At 45.7% G+C, this 12,747-nt stretch overlaps 1 protein-coding gene across 1 annotated transcript in view; it reads right to left on the bottom strand.

Moving 5' to 3' along the window:
- The window catches only part of ERN1 (endoplasmic reticulum to nucleus signaling 1), a 31,891-nt gene that overhangs the window by 3,904 nt on the left and 15,240 nt on the right, over positions 1-12,747 (bottom strand). Inside the window, exons 5-16 of the mRNA XM_019542402.1 lie at positions 12,089-12,211; positions 11,148-11,249; positions 9,615-9,876; positions 8,936-9,014; positions 7,375-7,540; positions 5,184-5,302; positions 4,872-5,063; positions 3,935-4,199; positions 2,910-3,000; positions 2,404-2,593; positions 1,486-1,585; positions 740-939 (exon numbers count right to left, since the gene is read on the bottom strand). Coding sequence (XP_019397947.1) covers positions 740-939; positions 1,486-1,585; positions 2,404-2,593; positions 2,910-3,000; positions 3,935-4,199; positions 4,872-5,063; positions 5,184-5,302; positions 7,375-7,540; positions 8,936-9,014; positions 9,615-9,876; positions 11,148-11,249; positions 12,089-12,211 — 1,889 coding nt within the window. The remainder of the gene's footprint in view (positions 1-739; positions 940-1,485; positions 1,586-2,403; positions 2,594-2,909; positions 3,001-3,934; positions 4,200-4,871; positions 5,064-5,183; positions 5,303-7,374; positions 7,541-8,935; positions 9,015-9,614; positions 9,877-11,147; positions 11,250-12,088; positions 12,212-12,747) is intronic.

The following is a 12,747-nucleotide window of genomic DNA, read 5'->3' as shown; positions in this document are numbered from 1 at the left end:
CTGGAAGGTGGCTCCTTCCAGCTACCCAGAGAAGGTAACACAGTACCTCACGCTGACCCTGGCGATAGGAGTTCAAGTCCTGTTCCAGGCTCTAGTCCAAACGCTTTTTAAACTAGCTACCTAACCACTTAGGCTGGGGAGGCAAAGGTAGCCAGACATGCTTTCGTGCAATTGCTGGCTAAGAAGTTGGTGCCCATAGGTCCAATGGACCAGTGTCTTCCCTTGGCAAACCCTCTCATCACTGTTAATAACATTAGGCTCTCAATTGTCCCTTTTGGTACTAAGTCCAAGGGATGGGCAGGATTTTGGACTTGGCTGTTCCTACTGGATAAGCTTAAATGCCTCTTCACACAAGGTGCTGGCTGTCATGAAGTCCATTCCTAGGCCCCTTCCTCTCTGTTCACTGGCTGGGAACTCAAGAGCCTGGATGCATTTCCAGCACTATAAGTTTACACTGACTTTGTACCCCAAACATATGCATAGGCCTCTGAGCCCTCCCAGGCATCAGCCCCCTTTGTGGAGCTGGATGTGACAGTCTACTCCTCCTAGGAGCTGTCTTCAAGGAACTCTGTAAATGCTTAGAACTGTTGAAAGTTAGACCAGAGTTACTTTAGTTGGAAACCAGCCTGATTGACAAGGCAGAGCGCTCTGGCCGGACAGGGCCGGCTGCATGAAGAGGACAGGTGCCACCCATGCACTCCAGCTGCTTAGCTCAAGAGGACCAAATTGACTGACTTACAGGGTTTTCTTTGCAGTCTTCACTCAGCATCTCTGGTGCAATCCAGCCTTCCGTGCCTGGCACTCCAGACCGACGGCTAAAGCTGTGCCTGCCCACCACCAGCTTCTTACACAGGCCAAAGTCTGAAATCATGGCTTTGATCTTCCCATGGGCATTGGGCATTGAAATGAGGATATTGTGGGGTTTCAAGTCTCTGTGGACTGTTACAGACACCAATTTATTAACAGCAGGTAGCACCAAGCACACTTTTCATTGTCCTACGCACTGGGAAGGAGCCTTTGACCAGGCTGAAACCACTTTTTGTTAATGGATGTTAGTGGAACCAACGGCTTATCCCAAAGGGCCGTGTTTTTTGTCACTGGGGAACCCAGTGAGCTCTCACTCACCCTGGTGATCACCAACACCCCATTTATTCTATCAGCAATTCTGCAGCTCCAAGCACTTGACAAGTCCTCTCCTGTCCTACCCAATCTGTGAGGTTGTCCCCCATAAAAGCTGAGATGACTTGGCTCTCTTGGCTTCTTGGGCTACGCCTTAAGGCTCAAAGCCACCCTGAGACCAGGACACTGTAGAATGGTGTCGTTCCAAGAGGAAGAAAGAGTGACCTCCCCCCTTCCTTCACCCATCAAACAAGGAAGGCAACACAGCCATGAAGCACCTGCAGCTCCCCATGCCAAGCTAGCTTATCTTGCCCCTTACCCAATACAGGAGGCCCATATTTGATAGAGAAACAAAAGGCTCCTTACCAATACTGAGAGAGTGCAGATAGGCCAGGCCAGATGTGGTCTGCTGCAGCAGGGTGATAGGCTCTAAGCCAAGGTGGCTGAAAGTTTTCTGCTCCACATACTGCAAATTATATAAGGGGAAACAAAACTTAAAGCCCTATCATATGCCTTATAGCAGGGTGGCAGACAATCATGGTGCATTAAAGCAAGCAATGGAGAAGTGCAGGGGGGGAAGGGTGTACTGGAAGTGCTACTGCATCAGACTTCAGTCAAGGGCAGCAAAGTTTCCACTCTACCTCCTTGAACAAAGCTTTGCCTGTCCTAGCCTCCACCTGCAAGGCCTTGCTCTTCTGCTTCTTGAAAGGTGCAGACCCTTCTGAATTGTAACTGTGGGCATTCACATGCTTTTGATCGACTCTGGAATACACTCCCAGTGGGGGTGATACAGGCACCTACCCAGGAGATCTTCACAAGGAGACTAGACACACACCTTGCTAGGGTTATTTGACCCCAGCAGTCTTTCCTGCCCAGAGCAGGGGGGCTGGACCCAATCATCTCCCGAGGTCCCTTCCAGCCCTAAACTTCTGTGAATCTTTCGCAGACCTCCTTAGACATAGTCTGCAGACCCCCAGGGATCCATAAACCACAGGCTGAAAACCACTACTATAGCCTGTTCGCTTGTGACAAACCAGTACCTCCACACCCTGGGTAGAGACAGACACGCACCATCTAAACCAGTGTTGTTTTTACCGATTTTTCCTAGGGCAATTCAGCACCATATTCAAAGAAGTTCCACCAGAGGAGAATTGAACACTATGTGCCATTTCCTTATTTGCACCAGTATAGAGGCTTGAGGAAAGGGGAAGGTGCCACTGAGAAGCCTTCCATGGCCACAGCTCCTTGCTGTCAGGGTAGCGTAGACCAAAAGGCCGCCATTACCTCCTGCAGGGTGGCAGCGCAGAGCTCGATAGCAATGTACTGGAACTGCCGGTCCTTCTCTGTGCAGAAGTAGCGGATCACGTTGGGGTGCTCATCTGACTCGCGTAGCAGTTCCACCTCACGGTCAGCAAAGCTGAAGCATTCGGGAAGGATTCTCTTCACTGCAACATCTCTGTTGTCAAACGTCCCCCTGCAGGGAGCAAGCCACAGAGCAGAGAAAACTGAGTGTCCATGCAACTGAGGCAGGGGGGCTGTAACGGGCAGTGAGTACTTCACACCAGCCCATTGTGCAGTCCTGGAAATGGATCTGGTGCCTCTGTTCATTACAACACGTGCAAAAGACATGCAAAGGGATTGTGGTCGGTGAAAGAACACTACAGAGAAGTGCATGCATCTCTCACACTTTCTGAAAGCTCTATGGAGATGTTACAACTCATGCTAGGTAAACCTTTCAATAAATTAGTAAGACATTAACTGTTTTCCCTCAAATGAAGTAAGCATTTTACCTGTAAACAATCGTTCCCTCAGCTCCATGCCCCAGGACATCTTTTGGGTTGAAGGAAATTTTCCCAACCATTACTGTGCTTGTATCTTCATCTGAACAAAAACAAGAGGCAAAAGAACTATTTTAGGACAGATTCTAAACCCCACGCATAGCACTTGTATGTTCCTCTGGAGCCACTAGACAAGCCACTTCCTCTCTCATGGTTCAGTGCGCAACACTGAGGAAGAAGACCCAGGGCAGGCGGATTTCAGCACCATGCTTTCAAAGCTACAGATAAAGCCGAGGTAGGTTTCTGGTCAAACAAACACTCCCGTGCAGGTGCTCATGCTGCCTTCATGCCTGCAGGGTGGCTGGACACCAAGCTACTGGATTTGTGGGTCCAGGTTTGGTCTGTGCACGAGCCATGTCAGTGCCAGCTGGGTTGGGGCCTTTTGGAAATGTGACTCATGACACACTGATAAAAGGGAATACAGAACTGCTTTTCTTCCTCTCGGTAAAGTGGGCTCTTGTGTGGCTAAAGGCTGCTGCCTCCTTTCACACGTACCAGTGACAGACACAGGGGGCTGATCCTGTACTTCTTGCTCAAGCAAACCTTCCACTGACATTGGTGGTAGAAGTAAGCCTTGGATGGCAGTAACTTTTGATCACTGTTCAAAATTGAATTCCAAAAAGGTCATCGCATGCTGGCAGGACCAGAGAACAACGATGGAGAGAACAGACCCCTGCAAGAGGCACGAACCCAGGAATTAGATCCAAGACTGGATCTTAAAGACAGGCCCTGGGTCTTGCTCATCCAAAATGGCAGGTCTGATGCAGGAACACAGGCTGAAGCACTCTGGCCTGTGCTAGGCAGGAGTCAGTCAGACTAGAGGATCAAAACATACCTCCAGTCTTAACCGCTACGAAATACTGTTGATTGTACTTTTCATCCCCTTGCTTTCACTTCCCAATATGCTTTTATGACTCAGGGGTTGGGTGAAATGTTGTTACACACTGTGACACATTAGGAAGGAAGATCAGCTTTACCTCCTTCTTGCTCGGTGGAGAGAGCACTGCCAACGTCGGATGCAGATGCATTGGAATATACGGAGTGGCTTGATGCTCTGGGAGACATATTTGGTGTGCTGGTGGCTGAACTCTCAGTCTGTGCACAGGTGTTGTCCAGAAAGTCTGTCTCTGGTGGGAGATCAGCAGGAACACTGAAGGGCAGCTGCTGTTGTTGCAACAGCTGGATCTTCTCCAGTTGCTTCTGGAACTGCTGGTGTTGTTGCTGCTGCCGCTGATGTACACTCTTCCACAGAAAAGAGAGATAGGCTTACCCTCAAACCAGCAAGCTTGGACCAACTCACGGGCACAGCTGCAAAGGGGCATAGCTACAGCCAAGCTTCCAGGCAGGATAGATACCCACAGGGTACTGGAAAGACCTCACTACCAGACTCAGCTTATCAAAAGAGACTTTACCACCCAAACATTCTTTAGTTCATTATAATTTCTCACAGCAAGGTAGGGACCTTGGGCAGTTTTTCTGAAATGGCAAAAGCCATCTTTAGTATTGAAGTTGGCTTTGCAGTAGAAGTGGCATTAGCATGATCTGCTATTATGAAATCATAAAGGACAGATCCTGACTGCTGACAGGCTAGTGCAGGTGATGGGGGTATGTTTGCTGAAGTCAGTAAAAAAGCCACACACAAAAAACAATGTACAAAAATCTGTGGAGAACTCTCATGGGGAATAAGAAAGTCCCAAGTGTGTTCAGTGCACATCACAAAAATCACTGCCAAACACATAACTCAGGGTGTGCAGCCTGATCCATACAGCTAGCTCCGATTACCTGCTGCTAATGGAGAGAGCCCATCTTGCCTAAAGTCAACCTTCTCTGGTTCTGCTGCTGCAGACGACCAGGCCGTCAGATGCTACTGCTCTCTCAGAACTCACAAGAACACCAAGCCAAATCAGCAGTTACCTTTGGATACGTGATGACGAAGGCTACCCAGCTGATCAGCAAAAAAGTGCTCAGAATGATTGTGGCAACATCTTTCAGCATGGAATCTACTGGAGCCTCTGGCCGAGGTACAGGCCGACTGGGCTTTTCTTCAACGTCTTTTAGCGTGGTAGGAGGCAATTCTGTTGTGGAACTCTCAACTACACCAAGAACCTAAGAGGACAGAGAAAAAACTCCATCAAGTCAAAGTCTCCATGAATAATGGAGATTAATCTGCTAGCACACAATTTGAGTGGCTTTTTCAGTCACTCTAAAATCAGGTTAATCACCAACCTTCTCAAAAGTGGCTTTATCAGAGTCAGCTGGGATCACATTTTCATGCCGTTTTGGTAAATTGCTTGGAAATTTCTCCAGGATCTTTGTCGGGGCAGATAATGGTGTTTCATGGTGCCCTTTAAATAAAACAACATTTGTTACAGGAAGAATTTCCCCCTTTTAAGGGATATGTGCATGATTTTGGCATCTCTGTCTCACAGCAATCTACAGGGCTCGTTTCTGCCAGTAAAACATCTTAAGGCCACCATCAGCTCAGACTAACACACAGCTCTTTAACACGTACTCTTTAGTCCAGGGTGCCGTCACAGGAACAGCCTCCATCTGTTACCTACCCTTCAAAGCAAAGCAAAAGTCCAGTCCTTAAAGGCTCCAATCCTGCAGCTATTGCTTACAGCCTCTGACTTCAGCCAGCCGTGGGCTCAGGCAGTAGCTGCAGACTGGAACCTTTAGTGCACGTCTTGGTGATCTTCTGGGAAATGCTCATTAGGATGCTTCCTTTGCAGATTCCCTACAGGCCAGTGCTCTGGGTTGGAGAATGGGGCAGAGAAGCACGGTTAAACAGGCTGAGACTGGCAAGTTCGTGGCCATGTGCAAAGCATGACGAAGCATGCTTGACGTCAGCAGTACAAGAGCTCAGCAGGGGTCCCTATGCTCTACTCAGCATTTGTGAGACCACAGCTGGAGTACTGCATCCAGTTCTGGGAGCTGCACTTTAACAAGGACGTGGTAAAGCTTGAGAGAGTCCAGAGAAGGACCACCCATATGATCAGAGACTTGCACGGCAACCCATACGAGGAAAGGCTGAGGGATCTGGGACTCTTCAGCCTGAGGAAAAGAAAGCTGACAGAGGACCTGGTAGCAGCCTAACGCTACACCAGAGGCATACATTATGGGCCTGGTGAGCAAGTGATCACCAGGGCACCCATGGGGAAAACCAGGAGTAATGGTCACAAACTACTGGAAGACTGTTTCAGGCTCAATGTTAGGAAAAACTACTTCACAGTCAGAGTGTCCAGACTGTGGAATAGTCCACAGGTGATGCTATCACCTACCCTGGAAATCTTCAAGAGAAGACTGGACAGTCACCTGTTGTCTTTCCTGCTTGGTGCAGGGTGCTGGACCCAATGATCTTATGAGGTCCCTTCCAGCCTTACAGTCTATGAATCTGTGGTACCAGTTGCAGAACTCATAGTAGAAAGCTTCACAGATACAGAGCTGTGAAGAACAGGAAGATGGGGAAGGGATGCAGAGCAGGACTCACTCAACACAGGATGGCCTGATTACCTCTGGGGATGAATCAGGGTGGGGTAGTGAAGGAGGCTGTTGTCTAAAGGATCCCAACTCTGTTGTTGAGTCTGAAGTAGAGGATGGTGGAACAAAAAAGGATGGTCCCACAGTCTGGGCAGCTGAATACTGTCCTGGAAAACTAGATCCTACCCCTGCCAGAGGTCTGACCCGAGGCTGGACAAATCACTCAGACCGGAGGGTTCACCTGACCAGTGCTGAGCACTCAGCTCTGCAGATGCTCAGAACTGACAGTGCTAAGCACTGCATATAATCAGGTCCCCAGTCCTTTGAGCACTTTGGAGCTCTTGGTCAGAAGAGCTGCTCTCACCGCTGAAAGCAACTGGCCTAATTTTAGGTGATACTGCAGTGATATTGGCTTTAACTTCTCTGCCTCATTCCCCTGTTGCTTAAATAGGGATGATGCTCCATGCCCCTCAGAGGGGTGTTCTGAAGATCAGTTCATCAAAGCACATGAAGGAGTAAAAAGCTGTGCTGTGCCACAAAACTTCCTTCGAGGCAGGCCTCGTGCGTTTCCTGTAGGATGCGCACAGCATGCAGTAAAGAATTCAGGGAGCCACACAGTGAAGCAGGAGGACGAGGAGAAACACTGAATAGCTACTCCTCTGGCTAGTACTTTCCATTTTAACAGAGTACAAGGATAATGTGCTGCCACTGCCTATAGTCAAATGCCCACACTAGAAACCTATGCACCAGGAGGCCAAATTAACACTGACCAGACGACCATAACGCTGGCATTTCACAGCTTGCATGTGATGTTATTTTAATAGCTGTTTTGGCAGCTCTCTATTTTTTAAACGTCTCTGCACATGGGGTTACTGCATTGGCCCATCAGAGGGCGGTGCAGGACTGTGTGCATGGATTGTGGCCGACTTCCACTTACCTATTAAGAGCCAGTGGTTCCTCCAGTAGTTGAGTTTGTTCTTTTCTTTCAAACCTGCTGAAAACTTGAGATCTGTACTGGGAGTGATAACACATTCTCCATTGTCTTCAATAGTGACCCCTTCTGTTTTGGGACTCTCTAGAAGAGGTATGGCACTGCCACGAGGCTAAAAAGACAAGAGTTTTTTTCAGTTAAAAGAGGATTGCTACAAACACTTAGAAATGCAGCTCAGCAAGATCCCTGGTTTAGAGAGCCCAGACAAACACAGGATATGAGACATAATTTAGATGTCTTATTCAACAAGCCACAAATTTCCTTTCAAAAGCACATACAATGTTTAAATGAAAACACTGCAAATGAAGGAAGCCCTACACTTGTTTGGCGTCTGCTCCCTGGAGCAGGGCATTCAAACTACATGGTCAGAGAACATTAGCAAGCAACAAATTGCGTGTTGGCAGAAAAGTGACTGCAGGCAAACACGGCAGCCATTATACCCTCAAGCACAGCTCACATGGCCATGGACATTAGACCCTGTGTGATTCAGGGAAGGACTGTTGCCCACTTCTCTTTATTTAGAAAGGTGAAATGGGATCTTTATTTCCCACCTAGAGAGCCAGCAAACAAGACCTGGGCTTAACATCTCACCCAATGGCCAGTGCTTTCAGAAGTGAGAGCAGAAGTAGCAACTTCAACACAATTAACCACGATGCACTGTCAGCAGCAGGTGCAAGCAGCTACGATGTGGAACACAAACTCACGATGCCTGGTGTATACGCAAGAGGATTTCCACTGCAGCTAAGCCAGACTGACGCACTTTCTGAACAGCTTTTAATAATGGTTGTTTATGGCATTCAAAACTGTTCTTGAAATAGGACCATACATATTCACTGAGGCTAGCTGTTTGTTGTTTCAACATGCTTTCCTTACTGGTCATGGGTTCCTTGATTAGCAGACTATTATAATAATGTTAAAAGTCCAGGATGTTCAAGCCTCTGCAGAACCCTCAGGGCTGTATTCTCTTCTTTTTAAGCTAAGATTTTAGCCCTTAAGGCTCTGAAGACCCATTTGCAAATACAAAACAAGTGTAATCAATTCAGCCCCTGCACAATGCTCTTATCCCTTGGTTAAGGGGAGATTTACAGAACCCTTGCATGGCTTACACAGGAATACATAGCATGGCTTATCAAAACAAGACACTGTGTCACAAACAATACATGAGGCTAACAAAATCACTCAATACATATTCTTTATGTATTATGGCTCTGTCTCAGTTGGATGACTTTATAAAGCGTTTATTTTAAAATAAAAAATCACTACATATATTTGAAAAAAAGTGTGGGTTTTTCCAGCTGAATCTGTGACACATTCTTTGCTGTGGCAGAGCTATGATTTCTCTAATATTTTGGGAGGACACACTACCAGCCCGTATAACAACTAGAGGTGAGCCAGGATCCCTTAAGCCTTAAAGAAGGTGGAATGAATGGTAATCTTTATGGTATGGTACAGGACAATACCTAATGCTAGCAGAAGCCTATTCATAGCATGCCATCAAAGTCCTTACCACAATAGTCACTCCTTCATGTACCATAGATGGGGATGCATACAAGCTGGTTGAGTACTTCCCAACATAGAGTGTTGGCCTAGAAGAACAATACAAGTTAGGGAGAAATCTCCAAATGGTTGTTTCACCATATGAGTTACAATCTTGGTCATACGCTTTTTTATAGAGTATTAACATTTGAGGTACCAGAAAAAGCAGCATTTATTTCTTCTTGGAAAGACTAGATGCATAAGCAGACAAGTGAACCATGGGCCTATCTAAATATTTAAATGATGAAACCCTATTTAAATGAATGCCTATCAATGTATTCCTTATCCAGCTGCTGATATTAACCAAAGGGAAATGGAAATGCAAGGTCTCTTATTGTAAGGGTCTAACCCTTTACTCTTTCAACAGATGAAATTCCTATCGACTTCAGCAGGCACTCTGAGTACAAAACTGCTTTGATACCAACATGTACGATTATTTTTGCCTCCCATTAGACAGTACAAGCTTATCAAACCCAATGCACAGAAACTGTTATACAGCAAAGGTTGTAATTCTATATTCTCTTTGCTTCTACTGTCTTGCCAACCATGAAATGCTAGCTATATTAACTAACAGTCTAGACGATGGTTAGTTAGCATCCTCAACACACTGTCAGACAGACTACGAGAATAATATCAATATTGACGCTCACATCAACTTGCTCTTGGTCTCTGTCTCCTTTGGGAAAGGATACTTCCACTTAGTGATGCGTCCAACCTCCCCGGACATGAATGTCAGGTAACGAAGGGTTTCTATCCCCACATTTGTGTGCATGATTTTCCGTAGACCTTCACGCTGCCAGATGTAAAAAGCTACCACAGGGGAAGCGTAATTCTGAATCCACAGTACATCCCCAGACTCACTGTCCACGGTCACTACCAGTCCATCTCCATTGGACACAAAGTGGGACATTTCTACAATGTGCAAATACAAGAGAGTTAGTCTGGGTTGCCTTCATATTCAGCAGCAACTACTTAAGTCAAATACAGTTCTATATTGAAAAAAGGTTTGCTTTTCAGTGGGAATGTCCACACTGCGATTAATGCTATTTGGCTTTACCGCACAATAAATTTACTGGACAGCAGACTAATTTACTGCACAGTGAACACTTGCATGTGTAGATGATGTTTTACTGCACAGTAGATTAGTCTACTGCACAGTAAAACATCTCGTGTAGACACAGCCAGCGAGTCAGAGTTCTCAATTACCGTGCTACAAACACTTCTCTATCGCATCATTAGAAATAACAGCATGCTGTTGTAACAGCTTGCAGACAGGGCTGGATTAATGGATAGGCAAACCAGTCACATGCCTAGGGCCATGAGCTGTGGGGGGCCCTGGTCCTTCCCTCTGTGGCAGCAGCGTGAATGGTCCCATATACCTCCCTTCCCTTCCCCCACCCTCCACCAGCTTCACCGCCACGGCAGCTGCTTCCTAGCGGTGGCTCTGAGGTCTGCTCCCTGTGGGCAGCACTGCCAGGGTGGGGAGACAGGTCTCGACCAGCCCAGGGCACATGAGTTTGTTTGCCTAGGGCCCACTAAAGGGTTAATCCAGCCCTGCTTGCAGACCTCCCCTGTACATGCTGGGTGCATCTACACGAAATGCTTACTGTGCAGTAGCCTAATAACATTGCGCGGTAGCGTGCTGGTCAGCAAACATGCTAATTTACTGTGCAGTGTTATTAGGCTACTGCGTAGTAAATGGCACAAAAAAACTGCACCAGCTCCACTGCTTACTTAGTCCTAAACTGCTTGGTTAGTACTAAATGAAATGCACAGTAACTATGGTGCATTAATGAACGTGTAGATGCACCCACAGAGGAGCTAACATATACCATCCAATCACCAAATGCACGTTACAAGGAAATGCTCCTGCTTCACCAAGAGGCTGAGAAATTCTTCAGCGCTCTATTTAAGATGGCCAGATCCAGAAGACCCAGTTCAGCTATATGATGGACACAGGTGGGCCCTGCATCTTGCTGGCACAAACTGAATCTGCCATGTGCCATGCATTGATACAAGACAACACCCCAGTCATCTCTTTTACATTTTAACATATCAAGAAAAGAATGGGACAGGGAAGATGCATATGCTGTCTATTACCAAGAAAATATCAGCTTGCTTTTACATTTACCTTGGAGTGTAACAGACAAGTGACAACAAGCAAAATGAGGTAGAGCTCTTACTGTATTTCACATCTTCATCAGGCAGAGTGGCTGCATAATCAAAGTAGGTGGCGTTCCACCGGAGCTCCTTGTTTTTGGTGTCGTACATAGTGATTGTGTACTCTGTTAGAAAACACACATGCTGTGAAGCAGAATCCTTCGAGAGAACACAACTCATTGGCTAGAATGGCACAAGAATGACCTTAACCTGCTTTTCCAGATTTTACACCACTTAGGGAATTTAAGGTAAAACCACTATCTGTCCTGCTGAAATGTATTGCTCCAAAGGAAGCTCAGAAAGCAAAAAGGAGAAGACCATGCTCCTGCGCATGCTGTCAGCACTTTGTCCTTCTGAGAAGATAACTGCTATCATAATCCTGTCTAATTCTTGTGTAAGGCACGCCAATCCCTGAGTGCATTACATGCTATAACTGGACTTTTGCAATAAAAGATCATTTAAAAATACTCATAAAGAACACACTAACCTATAGATATCATGGGGGAAACACATTCCTTCTCACCAGAGGTACTTCCCTTATCTTGTTCCCTGACCTATTTCAATCTTTATTTAGAAGAGAGCATGTAGATCAGCTGTCTCCTCATATCCCTCAACTCTTTGGTTTATGAAAAACAAACGCTTCAGGAGCCATGAGTGCTCTCAGTTGCAAGGGCAATACACCAGTACTGCAAGAGAATATAAAAGCCAGTATGTTAGAGTCCACCTTGGAAATCGCACAGGCTACAGAAGGAGACCACATTTAAGTCCCTCAGACAGCACTTTTCCATCACTATCTGGGAATGAGTCTTTCTGCTGTGCATAATTACGAGCCATCATTTCTAAAAGTTGTTGTAAGAGATTAAGCCTAAAACCTGCCGCAAGGTTAGTCCTGAGGAAGCTATGCTGGCTTAAAAAGAAAGATGGGGAGGAGGGAGGAGTTTAAGTGTCAGGAAAAGTATCTAACCTGTTCGCCCAAGATACAGGAGAGATGTAGATGGACAAATGCTTTCTGCAAATGAAGAAGTTAAGGTTTGCTGTTTCTCTCCAGTCAGGAGGTCTACCACATACCAGATATCTTGCTTCTTACCTGAAAAACAGAATGTAAACAGTACAAAAGCCAGACTTTTAGGAAATGGGGTTTTTGACCTGAGAAAAGTTCTGTTGTACACCTTCGGGTTCTGTTTTTTCATAATTCTTTTATGAATAAATTATCAACACACTTTTAAGCAAAATAACCATTCACAACCAACCAACCCTCCTTTTACAATACTGACTGCTACAAGCATATGTGCTGCCCATTATGTACAGTAAAAGCTGCATTATCGGGCATTTTACCATCCGGGATTCTCTGGTATCTATCAGAGACACCATCTTGCTATACTATTTACTTTATTATTCCTTATATTGTAGTTAAAATATTTAAAGTTAAAATAGTTAAAATATTAAAAGTTGTTATATCATAGTTAAAATGTTATATTAAAAGTTATAATAATGTTATATTAAAATGTTATATTAAAAGTTGTTATAGCATAGTTAAAATGAAGGTTTAGTTTCTCTTTGATTAAACAGCACCCCTCCATTCCCCATGGATGCCGGTTAGAGCTTTTACTGTATTTCTATAAT

This window comes from Crocodylus porosus, unplaced genomic scaffold (genome assembly GCF_001723895.1).
Source record: "Crocodylus porosus isolate Cpor-Errol unplaced genomic scaffold, CroPor_comp1, whole genome shotgun sequence".
Classification (NCBI taxonomy): Eukaryota; Metazoa; Chordata; order Crocodylia; family Crocodylidae; genus Crocodylus; species Crocodylus porosus.
This window is presented reverse-complemented; position numbering and strand designations above follow the sequence as displayed.